Genomic DNA, 14,438 nt, shown 5'->3' on the forward strand with positions numbered 1-14,438 from the left:
AACAAAAGACTCCCTACACCCGAGGACTATAATTCGTTGTTTTTTTTGGTGTTGACATTTGTGGATTGCATTTTTAAAATACTTGTTTCAATATGGAAACAATTTTGGAGCAGCAAAGAAGATACCATGAGGAAAGGGAAAGGCTGATGGATGCTATGGTCAAAGAAATGCTTCATAAGAAAACTTCGGTATGTATAATCTTGTTGATAATATTTCACGCGGTAATAATGAATAACTGCCGTATGATAAGGTGCACATAAATAAATTTGCCCCATTGTAGTTTGCCTCTGTAATAAATTTATTCAAGCTGCATTTTCTATGCATCTAAGTTAACATATTTTCAATAATCTTTACCATTTCAGTACAGAGAGTCAATTAATTCTGATCACAGGCTAAAGATGCTCCTGGATGTGAGTACATATATGCTAATGAAATAAAGTTAATTTTATATTATTTTATTAATTTTACGTATTTTAACGTACTAATTAACTTTTCTTTTAGCACTACATGGAGAGTACCACTAATCTTAAAGAACTATACGAGGACAAGGATGGACTTCGAAAGGAGGAAGTTGCAGCGTTGTCTGGACCGAATGAGTTCGCTGAATTTTACTCAAGATTAAAAGCTATTAAAGAATTTTACAGGAGACATCCAAATGAAGTGAGGAATATATTGAATAGTCTTGTGGTTTTTTATTTGTAATTTCTCATATGCAAATATTGGAGAATAGTTACAGAGGGTAGTATTCGATCATGTGTATATATGGCCCATTTGCCCCCTAATAATTTCCTTGAATCGAATTTCAATTTATATGAGTCATATGAGGTTATTAAGTAATTGTTAAAATTCCAGCCGTCCAGAAACAGTATTTCAATGTTTTTCATTTTCCATTAGTATGTAAATATGTAAATGATCACTTTTATCGAATAATGGAAATGCAATGCTTGACATGGTATATACTTGAATTTTTGCGTAACGTTACGTAAGAATAACTTTGTATATGTTTTAAACAATATTATATAATATTTCTCATGACAAATGCCTGAGGATCAAATGAACTTGTAAATTACCATTCAACTTATCGACTGTTTTCTAGTGTGTATTTTTTTTATTGTGTGAATTGTTCTTGGCAACTCGTGAGAAAATACACAATTCTTATAATTATCTTAGATCAAGTTAAGTGCCCTCCTTCAATTAAGTTCTGGGTAAAATTAAGTCTCTTAAAATTAAAACTCTTAAATGCATGCATGTCTGCAAGTTAATTTTGTTAATTTTCACAGAGCTTCTCCTTATGAAGTCGGCATTAAATAGTTGTTTGCACCTAATGGAGAAGATGTAGTTTATGATATTAGAAAAATGTAAATTCTAGTTTTGATTATGCTTGATGCAATAATAGAGAGTATAATGTGACTTTTCTCAAGATACATTTTGGTTCAATTACTAATACCACAGTTGCCTGGCCGTGGCATTAATTAGATTCCATACCAGATCAGCCACCTGCCTTCAAGATTAATTTCTATGAGAGAATTTAATAAGCTCCCAGCTCTCTATTTGTTTAATAGATGTTTGAATTTTGGATACAGCAATTGATTTTGGAAGGGATATCTTCACAAAAATCTTATAAGACTAGTTAATGGATGTTGATACATATTCCTCAGTATTTTGGTTCACTAAAAGGAGTTTTTTTTCTTTCCATTCCCATTTTTTAGATTAGCATACCAATGTCTGTTGAGTTTGAAGAGCTGGCTAAGCTTCGAGAAAATCCAAGTGATGAAACTGCAAGTAAGCACCGTACACATTCTTGCTTTCATTAAAATAATGTATTTTGAATACCCACTTAATGATATTTATTCATGCATTTCAGATATGGTTGAGTTTACTGATGAAGAAGGCTATGGAAAGTACTTAGACCTTCACGAATGTTATGAAAAGTACATAAACCTCAAAGGGATTGAGGTAATTAAATAAATTCTTAAGTATTTGGTATCATTAATGCAATTGCAATTTCATTGTATTGCTGTTGCGGAAATAATGCTTTATGAATTCTAATTTATGTTTTATGAATCAATATTTTTTTTACAGAAAGTGGACTACATAACTTATTTGACAACATTTGACCATCTGTTTGACATACCAAAAGATAGGAAAAACTCAGAGTATCGTAAATACCTGGAGTCACTTTTGGAATATTTGCATGATTACACACAGCGTGTGAAGCCACTTTTAGACATCAACACTGAAATGGAAAATGTTGTTCTTGAGTTTATCACTCACTGGGAAAATGGAACTTTTCCTGGTTGGCCTGTAAGTACCAATGATTAATTATGTATTAGAATTCTGTTTTCACAATTTACTTAGGAGATTAGTCTTTTGCTTCACTTGAGATTATGCTTTTGGGAAACAGTAAATGTATAAGTGTAATCAGGTTAAAAATTCAGAAGGTTGCTGAGACTGAAATAATATTTTAGTTTTGTCAATGTGTTTCGCTTGTTTGTAGAGTTAAACTCCTTTGGCTAAGTCATTTACTCATGACTGAAGGAAGCCCTCAGAGAATGCAGACTGACTAATCGAGTGTAGAAAGTCTTTCTTCTTTTAGCTAAAATTTTTATAAATTTTTTATCTTTTTTTAGAAAGAGGCTGGGAGTGCCCTGACAAATATCGGAGCCCATTTGGATCTGTCTGCTTTCTCATCATGGGAGGAATTGGCTTCCCTTGGGCTCGATCGATTGAAGTCTGCCCTGATGGCTCTGGGTCTAAAATGTGGAGGGTATGTCATTGATACAAGAGTTTGCTTTTCCTCTTGTGTCTTAACATATTCTCTCCTGTTAACTTTTCAGCAGGAGTAGAGATTTCCCCACAATCAAGTACCTCTAGCACTTCAACCATTTCCTTCAATGCCTTTTCATTTCACATGCATTTTGTTGCCTGCATTTTTGGCATTTTTGTCTCCATGGAAGTAAATAGAACCTTGATCTAAGCGATGGAATGTTGGAGCATTCAATCAATGTACTTCTTTAATTTTACTGTTCGGCTAAGTTGTACTTCCAAGGATTTGGGAAGGAGATAATGCCTGCATTTTTGCAGAGTCAGACTCCTTGCCAGTTAGTTCAGAACCAATTGTCCTCCATTTTGGAATGTACACTTATTCAGCCAAAGATTCATGTTTTGCATTTGCCTCATATGAGAGAACAAATTGAAGTATACCATGAGATTCTTTCCATATGCTTAATTCTAATGATTCCACTATGGTGATGTTATAATATGGTAATATTTCATGTAGCTGTGTAGTTTTAAAACAAAATGCAATACTTTAGTCAGATAAAATCACAAGATTCATGAAGTTAGCCATGTAAAAAATTCCACTTGGCATTTTTGTGGTCATAGCTGTGCATGCAAATGGAAATAATCCATAATTCATCAGTAAGACACTTAAAACATCAGCTGCATACATTGAAGCAAGTCACAAGCAGAGGAAGCCAAAGTTGACAAGTGTAACCAGTATTTATTAATTTATTTATTTTCAAACATTATTCACATACAGCAGCAGTTCCAATTTACAGTGAAAAATATAACAAACATGAAAGAGGACAAATACAATAACAGCATTACAAGAACCGAACATGGACAGGGAAAAAATTTAATTTGTTGAAAGGTGGGATAAAGCTTGGGTGATGAAATTGTTGCATGATAAATTAAAAGCGTCGGCAGTGTGAGGGAGTGAATTTAGAAGGGAGGAGAGGCAAAATCAAGGTGAGCGTTTGGTGAGAGATATTCTAGGAATAGGCAGATGGAGTAGGGTGTGGGTGGATCAAGTTGGTATCCTGAATTTGCAGAGAGAGAGCAGTTCAGGGCAATAAATAAATGAATAGCAGATGCAGTGTTTTGAGCAGCCCCTGATGATTATTTACTTTTAAGTATTATGAGAACTTCCTCTTTCTTTCCCATACATTATTTCTTTCTTAATTTCTTCATAACTTCCACCTACTAATGTGCTGCCTGAAAAGCCCACTCTCTTCATTTATGCCATTAGCCCAATATTCTCCCGCCTATCATGGCCTTCAACAGCCTTTCAATATTTCATCCAAGACATCATGTACAATATAAATTATTAAGTCTCCCTTCCCCCTCAATACCCCTACATACCTTCACTTCTATTGCCTATTGGCCTACATTTTAGATACTTGGTTGTGCGAAAGGTTACAGTAAATAGAGTTGGAATCATCATAATTTCCATTAGTGGTTATTTCAAAATATTTATGGTGTATGAGGCCTTATAATTTTATGTACTTGCTAATTTTATTTCTCTCTCATACAAGTTTTCAGACTGTTATCATTTGAAACTATTCAATAATGATGTTGACAGTAGCCCCTGAAGTGGAGTTTCCTGGCTGCCTTTTTCATTAGCCGCACCAGGTTTTAGTAGCTGTGCACATGAAGTAAACCTGGGTCATTTAAATGCTTGCTAATTCTCACTAATCAATTTATGTGATTTTGCTTTTCCAGGACATTGGAAGAAAGAGCTCAAAGACTTTTCAGTACTAAAGGAAAAAAATCCCTGGATCCATCCCTTTTGGCAAAAAATAAACCAGGCAAAGCTGGGCGAGGGAAAGATAATGAACGCCAAAAGGAAATAGCTAACCTTGAAGCACAGCTGTACAGGTAAATACTTTTATGTTAATATCAGCATTTCTGACATCAATGTGCTATTTTTTACTTTTTCAAAGTTTCTGTTCAGCATCAGCACCGTAAATAAGGTGTTTTTTCATATTAGATCTGTTTTTAAATTTTCAATCATATTTGTGTGAGAATATTGGAAGGCCTACAGAAAGAAAGGATACATGAAAGCATCAGGAATTTCATGAGTTCCTTTGTCATATGATCTTGTATGAGAAATGAACTCATATGCAAGAGAACAGTCAGACCACAACTGTTGTTTAATTCTCTCTCCAGTCAATCCATCATATAGAAAGAAGAGACTGAGTAGATTTGCATGAAACTTAGGGTTTATTGTGAAACCCTTCATCACTTTTCTGATAAAAAAATACTGTATAATTTTGAAAATTCAAATTGTCTGTATCAAGGAGCTGGATGCAAAAAGTTTAAGAGTATAATCATTTCCCCTCATGATAAATTTCTCCTGTCAAATGCTGTCTCCTGGGGCAGCAAATTGAAAGAAATAAATCTGTATCATCCACATATTAAATACCTTCAGGGTTATAACCACCATCATTTTTACATGGAGATAGTTGAAAATTAGCAAGAAATTTAATTCAAACATTGAAGCGTTTATTTTGAAATGTTATCTAAATATGTTAATTGTCTAGTGCTGTGCCTGCTCTTCCATATTTGGGTGATATTTCGCTATCGCCAATGGACTTAGTTCCATTGTAAATAGCATGTACATGTTCACCTGATTTGTATTCTTCATCTCCATGTTGAATGCAAACTATTTAACTCCGAATTCGTCTTTGTCTCCAGTAAAGGTGTAAAAGAAGAGATTTAATTGCTCGTAATGGTTTAAAGAAAGAATTTTTTCTGGCTTAATGGTGTGTAATCTTGGGTTGATCATGATTATACAAGGGGATACCCAAAAATAATCAGAATTATTTTGTTTTAGAGCTATGTATTTAAGTTTTTTACAAAATTACCTTATCACCTTCTTAGTACTCTCCATTACTATTTATACATTTGTCCAATCTGCAATTCCATTCCTGGATACATTTTTCATACTCATTTGTTGTGATGCTCAACAGCTCCTACCTTGTTTTTTTCTTTACCGCTTTCATGCCATCAAAGCTTTGTCCCTTCATGTCCCTCTTCATTGGTGGAAACAAGATGAAATTGCATGGAGCAAGGTCAGGTGAGTAAGGGACGTGGGGCAAGCGAGTAAGAACTGAAATGGCTGCATGAGGAGGTGCATCTTCTTGTGTTTGATTTTATTTGATGAGCTTTCTTTGGACAAGGCGATGATGAAGTCTTCCACTGACTTAACTGTTGTTTGGTTTCAGAGTCATAACCATAGCACCATGACTTGTCATCAGTAATGGTCTTGGAAAAAATCTGGGTCAGTTTGGAGATGGCCTTGTAATGCATAGAAAGTTTCAGTTTGACTCCCTTTTTACTGTCCAGTTAGGACCTGATGCATAAATTTTGCAGTGTCCCTTCTCATCTTCAAATCTTCCAACAAAATTTGCCGAACCAAGCTCCATGTCATTATGTATATCTTACTAGTTTCTTCAGTAGTCTTTCATTGATCTTCAAGCACAATTGCATAAACTTTTTCAATATTTTCGTCAATTCTAGAAGTTGACAGACGTCTTGAACAAGGTTTGTCATAAAGTAAAATTTCACCTTCCTTGAATCAAGAAAATCATTAGTACACTTGAGTATTTCCCATAGCACCATCCGGTTTTTCACATCACAACTGTTTCTGCTGTGTTTTTCCCAACAGGAAGCCAAATTTCACAGCAGCACTTTACTCCAATTCACTTCAAGGAGCAAGCGAAACTGCTTTTACAAAATGATTTGTTGTGACCCAACACAACCTTACCTGGCCACAATATTCCTGCGCAGAATTCGAATCAAGTTCTGCTCACCTTATGCTCACCTAATAGGAGAAATGCATACTATGATGGTGGTCCAAGAAGTACCCGACCCAACAAAGAAAATGCAAAAATTTTGGAAAAAATGTATTAATATTCAACATAATCTCCTTTCAGCTCTGTACACTTTCCCCAGCGATGTTCAATTTGTTCGATGCCCATTTTGTAATGAGAACTGTCTTGCTCCTCAAAATAACCATGAACTGCCAACATCACTTCTTCATGGTTGGAAAATCTTTGACCACCGAGCCATTTTTTCAAGTTTGCGAAAAATAATCTGAGGGGGCTTAATCTGGCGAATAGGGTGCATGAGGGAGCAATTCAAACTTTAATTCATGAATTTTGGCAATTGTTATTACATATTTGTGAGCTGGTGCATTGTCTCGATGAAACAACACTTTCTTCTTAGCCAAATTCTTAGCTTGCTGTGAAACTTGGCTAAACACTCAATTGAAACATCTTCATGACATTGGCTTTGCCTGAGTGTGAGCAAACATGTAACAGGCATCAATCTTGCATGCAGCCTTCTCATGGCCAAATTTACAGATAATAATAAGCTGATGTACCGCACTTTTTGAAATGCCTTTGTCTGCTAGCTCGTGCACTTTGTCAACAATCATCCAGCATCACTTTGTAGATTTTCTTCACCGTTTCTGGAGTCAACTCATTTGGTCGACCAATGCGATGCTCGTCTTGACAGCTCGTACGGCCTCGTTTAAACTCTGCTAGCCAATATTTTACTGTTGTAAACGAAGGAGCAGATTCACCCAGAGTAGAATCCAGTTCAGCTTTTATATTGGTTGGGCTAAGGCTTTTCAAATAAAAGTATTATATCACATAACAATGACCAATTTTATCCATTTTCCCAAATTCACTGAAAATGTTCACTATTGATGGCAGCCAAACAAATATTAAACAACGTGGCACCTTCAAACATGAAATATATGATTAATAGATTGTGAGCTTTCTAATACAATGATATTTTTCAAACAACTACCGCCATCTCTAGGCCAGGCCGGGTACTTATGGGCCCCCCATGTATGAAAGCTCTGCCAACCACAGTATTATTCTTTTTATTTTTGGATCCCCCCTCGTATACCAGTCACTACTGCTGTGGAAACCTAGGTCCGCACTTGAACCAATGATCCGAATTGGGTTACAAAAAATTACATATTATTGTAAGGATAAACAGCATTGATCCAATAATAAGTATCCACTTTAAACCACTGTGGCATCTACCAAGGTATATTCTAATGGTGATGCTGAATGCAATATTAAATAAAAAAGAATAACTGAAATTTAAACTTATGCTATCTGAAAGGTGATGCACCTTTCCGGTTGCTATTACTAATTGTAAAAAATTCTTTTTCATAGATTTGCTGACCTTCTCACAGAGCAACGAGCAGCCACAAAAGAAAATGTTCAAAGGAAGCAGGCCAGGACTGAAGGGGAACGTGATGACTCGGAAGCAGAGGCTAGTGTCTCCGAGTCTGATGACGATGAAGATGCAGATGACATTCCATATAATCCTAAGAATCTCCCTCTTGGTTGGGATGGCAAGGTAATATTATAAGGAAAACAGGCATACAGTGTATTGCACGATAATAATAAAATTGATGGTAAATATTGGCTCATCATGCACTAGTGAAATGCAAAGCATGAAACCATGAATTCAGGTATCCTGGGACAATTGAGAGGATTCCAAATGATAAGAGTTATGATATTAGCTGATTAGAAAAATTGGGTTGGTGTTAGAAGAAATTCCATCAAAAGAGGGTTAGGGTCATTTGGTGGCCCCTATTCAAATGATAATAGAGAGATCTTTTTGAGTGTGTGAAAATAAAACAAATTTTTATTGCCCTGTAGGTTAAATCTATTCGTTTGTATCCATGGCAAATGTGTTTTCGGAGAAATTTGCTGATTTTGTTGGAAATGAAGAGAGATCAAGAGCATTGATAAGGGGTTGAGCCCCTTAATAATATGTAATGGGCCCCTTAGTAATAATAACCAAAATTTGTTTGGGTGTGATCCAGTCGCCTTAGAACTAATTCACTGTAAATTAATTAGATAATGACTAAAGAAAGGAGTCAATTTGGGTGAAGTAATTGATAGTAAGAAAATAATTTGACAAAATTTCCAAATACATATATTTTATGGTATTTAAAGCATGATGACACGGACAAAAAGAAAGTAGCATGTAACAGGACGCCTCTCAAAGAAGAGATCACTGCTGAAAGTGAAAGATTGGTATTCAACATCTGATGCTTATGAATATACAAAGAATAACTTCAAATTAATCATGAAAAAGTGTAAGAATAAAGTGCATAGCAGAAGAAATGGAGGGTAATTTAAAAGGAAGTAAGGAGCTATTTGGAAATTCGTAAAATGAGCAGTGAAGTGCTGAATTCTGACCATCAGTTAAGTGTGCTCATGATCATAGATTGTATTGGCATTAATAACATGACAGTGCTCACCATTATCACTTAAAATCTGGTGATGCAAAGGATCTGCGCTAAACTTTTTCCGAAGGTCTTGACGGATGACCAAGAGCAGAATCAAATGTCTGCTTGCGAAGACCTTCTCCATTGAAATTGCGACGATACCCCAACCCCCTTATAGTTCTGACTTGGCACCAGCAGAATATTTCCTATTCCCAGATTTGAAATGCCTCATGAAAAGGCAACACCATGGGACCCTAAGTGCCGTCAAAGAAGCTTGCACATGTACCCTTAAGGACCCTCCACAATCCACCTACCATAGAGCCTTTGGGTAATGGAAAATCCGCTGGTAAAAGTGTGTCAACGATCAAGAGATGTGCTTTGAAGAACTTTGAGGCATTGTAGCAATATCTGAAATCTATTTTTCCTAAACTTTTCCCGATACTTTTTATACAAACCATGTTTATGACATATTTTTAAATGCCTTGGCTTTGTCCAAATATTTCAGATTCAGATCCTTCCCTTGGATCATATCTGATGTTGGATTCTCTTTTGAACTATTTTTAGAGGGAAATAGGTGTATCCATGATTATTGTTTGGGCCAGTTGTCTGGTTGATTTAAGGTGTGTAAATCTACTTGGAAGGGAACAAATTTCAAAATGTTATTAATAATTTGAAACCATGCTTCTAAATTAATCTTTAATTTTTATTTTTTTATTGTAGCCTATACCATACTGGCTGTACAAACTCCATGGGCTGAACATCAGCTATAACTGTGAGATATGTGGCAATTACACATACAAGGGACCAAAGGCTTTCCAGAGACATTTTGCCGTAAGTTTATTTGTATACTCTTTTTTTTGTATTTCTTTTGAAATGCCTCTTATTGTAACACTTTCAGAGGTACCAATTTCACATCGAGTCAAATAAGTCTATCTTAGGAATTAAGCAGGTTTGAAATAATGATGCTTTGTTGCCATAAATATCTGACCCTAAGATATTCTCAGATACATTTCACATCTGTGCCTCTGAAATCATGTGTAGCCTCATATTTTTGCTTCACAATTTTTCTCAAGTATTTGGAAAAGTTGCAAATGACTCTGATTAGAAATGAAGAGATACTTTGCGGTTAATTGTTATGGTAATGCCCATGTAATAAATTTGAATAATGAATTCATTTAATTCTTCATGAACAAGAAACTCGGGAAACTGATTTAATATTTATGTACGATTTCAAGATGTAATCATATATTTAGAAGCCTAAATTTTTGAGTCCCAACCTTAAAAATAGGGTTCATGAGTGGTTGATTTAAGTTAAACTTGTAGTCTCCGGCTTAACTTTATGGAATTAACATAAAATATTGAAATGCAATTATTGACTTAGTAATTCTACGTACTTTGCATGTGGAATAACGAAGTCAATAATTTCATTTCATTTAGTTAACCTTGCTTCTTCAGTTTTATTTCTTACATGATGTCCTTCAAATTTTGCTTTTATTATTTTTGTTTCTGTGTCTAAAAATTTTAATTTCCATCCAGGAATGGCGGCATGCTCATGGAATGAGATGTTTGGGTATTCCTAACACTGCCCACTTTGCCAATGTCACCCAGATTGAAGATGCACTCTCACGTAAGTATTTGAATGAGAAACTTGGGAGATTATTTTCAACATGTCTTGTTATTTGTTCATACATCAAAGGAAATAACTGATGTGACACTAAAATGGCAGAGAAAGGTATTTGGCAAAATTGGCAATTTGTTGCAAAAAAATTCTAACATAACGTGTGGGTTAAGATCATTAGTTCTGCTTATGACTTGGCTCAAGGTTTTGCTGTATTGAGATTTGCTGGAAGAACCTTATTTTTCTTAATTAAACTTGAATTTTCACCAAAGACTGCTGGGATTGGACTCGGAGGAGGCAGATGGAATACCTGGATTAGCATATTTCTAAAAACCTCGTAGATTGTAAAAATAATAGCAATTTTGTTCCAGAAATATTACATAACCTCCTTAATGGATTAGAAACAAATGCTCTTGACCTGATCAAGATTTGAAGGTACTTGGTAGACCCCAATACAACACTTCGTATTGAGCAATTATATGGTCATCCCTCCCTCTTCTTTCCAAGAAACTGACCTCGAGATAATCAAATGTAACTGTTCAATGTACTCATTTGCCTCTACGCCATGACAAAACCTAATGCCACGTCATAACCAAGGCACCACTGTTTTTCCATTTTGTTTCTTTTTTCCTTTACCCGGACAAACTTCGACCTCCGACTTTCACTTCTAGAAAATTTCTCCATGCACCTTCAACTTTCCTCACTGCCTCCCACATAGCCTCCTTACCTCTCCTTGAAGGTAAACAAATCCAACGGTGCTATGTTCCCGTCTTCGCCTATCTTCTACTTCTCCCTACCCCAGACCAGACCCAATGCTTAGTCAAAACGAAGGCACCACCTCCTCTCCTTCCCTTAACCGAAAAAACAATGACCACTTTTTAAGTCCCGAAAAACCCAACCCCCCCCACCTTCAACTTCCCCCCTCTCCTCTCTGTCCGAAGGGTATATATTCAACAGCTGTATGTTTAACTTGGACCTGATGAAGCCACAAGAAACATGCTGTACAATAAAATAAAGTCTATGGAAAATTACATACTCATTTAATGTGAACATCAAACAATTGCACGAAGTGGAGCCTGGAAGTGTAACGTATAGATGTATACATTGTTTAGGATCATGGATCACATTCTATTTTTCTTCTATTGTGGAATGAAGCAATGGTAATGCGAACTCTATTTGTAAAAGTAAAAAAAGAATCAAAATAAATTGAAAATTATTTATGACGTATCGAATTCCTTTTTAGTAGAAAGCTGTTTGGAGACATCTATTCCTTGCACACGTGGTACAATGCAAAATTTTCCGGTGACCTCCATATCTCATTTAGCCTGCTTGTGGGGTGTCTCAATGGTAAACAAGCAGGGGTTTGATTTTCAAATCACCGTTTGCATTAGTATAAAATACCAGAATGAGACAGCCTTTCCTTGCCTTGTGGTCCGCAAATACATTCTCTTCTACTGTTATGTGCTCAGATACAGGTTCACTTTGGCATCTTTTTCCTGAAGAGAACTGTCTGGTCACATGTTGTGGCTGAACCCTCAGAATCTATGAGCTTTTTGAAGTCACCAATAAACTTCTCTGCTGCCTTTTACTCAGAGCTTGCTGCTTCAGCATCCTTCTCAATGCCTTGGATAATAGTTCTTCTTGTTAACTTCTCAAATCACACATGGCTCCCCTTAAATACTTGTTCGGCTGTTAATGATCCTGACTAACGAGTACTCGTAGTAACAAGGTCAGAGAAAATCGCTTTCCCTGTCTTACAAATTATATTCTTGTTAATGGTATTGCATTGCAATTGCTTTTCGTGTATGCATATGAGAACCAACCATTAAACATCTGAGAATATGTAACTGTTGTGTTTAAATAACTCCAGCATCATGCACTTACTTTTCAACAATGTTAATTTCACTACCTGACGCAGCGGTTTTTCTCACTTTTTGTCTATAAAAATGTTTTCATTCCAAACCAGTGCACCAAGCATTAAGTCAGTTCATTTATAGTGATTTGAGGGATGCTGACTAAATTCTCTGCTAAGGATCAATTCACATATACAACACCCACCACTCCAGCTCATGCCCATACCTTTGGTTGATGTAAAATCAATCTACTGTTAGCATTCATGCTATTTACTTGAGGTGCTTTACCCAAACTTAATTCCAGGCTTCAGTGACCACTCGACTAACTCTGAGTCACATACTGGAACACAATATCACCTTGGAAGGACACAAGTATACAGAAGACTAAGCCTTTGGTCGCAACATTAAAATTAAATTTACTACAGGTCAAGCCTTTGGTGAGAAAATTGAAATTTAAAATAGCAGATAAAAAACACAATGGGTACCAAAAACAACAGCCCTTTATATGCCCTTAATGTGAAATGAATGGAATATATAAAGAAGAGAGGTTGGAAAAAGATTAAGGAAACCACCTGTGATTGCAAAATATTTCCCGGTGTTCCTTCTATTCTTAAAAATATGGTGCATAATTCTATTTTTAAAAGTGTCAATGAAATTATTTTTCATTGCCTTTATAACCTTTTATCCATGCATTAACTCCTACTAGATTAGTATTTATTTTTTTTAGATTTTTCTATGAGCATTCTTTCATACATTTTATTTTCCCACGTTGAGAAATAAAGGGTTTTTTTACTTCCATAGAGTCTTTAAATGTATTTATATAAATTATTCTTTTACTCATAGTTTGGGAGAAATTGAAGAATCAAAAGCAGGGTGAACGTTGGCAACCAGAGCAAGAGGAGGAATATGAAGATTCCCTGGGAAATGTAGTGAACAGAAAAACATTTGAAGATTTGAAAAGACAAGGCCTGCTGTAGTACTGTGAATTTGCAATTTTCTTCTTACCTAACTTCTGTTAATGTTACGTGGTTGTATTTTTCTTCTATATTATTGGTGGAAGTATGACCATTGTGATGTATTGATAAAGTATGCTCTCAGTAAGGGAGTGAAGAACTATTATGTGACTAGTTGTGAACATGATGTGTGTTTTTATATTTAATAATGAAATATAATTGCATTTGATTTTCATGCAATGGTAAAGTAAAATAGTTGAGGTATTCCAAGGTCTTCAAAGTGCAAATTTCACTTCTACTGTCAAGAATTGTTGTACGCTTTTTTCATAAGAAATAGATCAATAAATAAGGAAATGTTTTTTCTTTGATGTAAAGATCAATTACCACGTCCCACTTGTCATCAACTTGTGCATTTTATTGTGTTGTTCAATTTTGTTTTCAGTCTCATTCATTAATGTGCAAACCTTGGTAATTTATCTTTTACTTTAAATTATTTTGTCCAAGTATTGAAACTTGACCTTGCCATTAATATTTTCATTTAATTATGTGCAAATGTGTATTGCACTGTAGTCACAACATAAAATGATGAATTTACATTTCAAATATTACTTGGTGTATACACCAAAATGTATTTATTTCACCTGTACTCATCTCCATGCTGAGACTACTCAAGAGAGTATATCATTAAAATTTGAATTCAACTTAAGATTGGAACTTTGAATATTTGGTAACTCTGGCTATCTGGGATTCTATAGACTTTAAAGTTAGAGAATGGGGTTATATATGTTAGTGTGAAAGATTGAAATTGTCTGAAGGAGTCTTATGTAATCTTAAGCGGATAAAATAATACTTTGTAATTCCACAGATTTATCACACATATATAGCATAATATTACAAAGTATTATTTTATCCGCTTAAGAATGAACCGATTCCATAAAATAACGCCTGAAACCATCGATTGAGTCTTATGT

At 35.2% G+C, this 14,438-nt stretch overlaps 1 protein-coding gene across 1 annotated transcript; it reads left to right on the forward strand.

The window, feature by feature from the left end:
- The first annotated feature begins 25 nt into the window (after positions 1–25).
- noi (splicing factor 3a subunit 3 noi) lies at positions 26–14,234 on the forward strand. Its single transcript, XM_071599260.1, has 12 exons — positions 26–188; positions 363–410; positions 502–660; positions 1,710–1,782; positions 1,865–1,956; positions 2,083–2,304; positions 2,631–2,767; positions 4,504–4,659; positions 7,977–8,163; positions 9,764–9,874; positions 10,580–10,670; positions 13,358–14,234. Exons 1-12 carry the CDS (start codon positions 93–95, stop codon positions 13,489–13,491), a joined length of 1,506 nt encoding a protein of 501 aa, XP_071455361.1. The 5' UTR covers positions 26–92; the 3' UTR covers positions 13,492–14,234.
- The last annotated feature ends 204 nt before the right edge of the window (positions 14,235–14,438 follow it).

This window comes from Hetaerina americana, unplaced genomic scaffold (genome assembly GCF_022747635.1).
Source record: "Hetaerina americana unplaced genomic scaffold, ioHetAmer1.1.p SCAF_11, whole genome shotgun sequence".
Classification (NCBI taxonomy): domain Eukaryota; kingdom Metazoa; phylum Arthropoda; class Insecta; order Odonata; family Calopterygidae; genus Hetaerina; species Hetaerina americana.

Coding starts and splice junctions, on each gene's coding strand:
- noi (XM_071599260.1), top strand. CDS start 93: ATGGAAACAATTTTGGAGCAGCAAAGAAGATACCATGAGGAAAGGGAA. Junction 1,957..2,082: donor TAAACCTCAAAGGGATTGAG/GTAATTAAATAA, acceptor TTTTTTTTACAG/AAAGTGGACTACATAACTTA. Junction 2,305..2,630: donor GAACTTTTCCTGGTTGGCCT/GTAAGTACCAAT, acceptor ATCTTTTTTTAG/AAAGAGGCTGGGAGTGCCCT.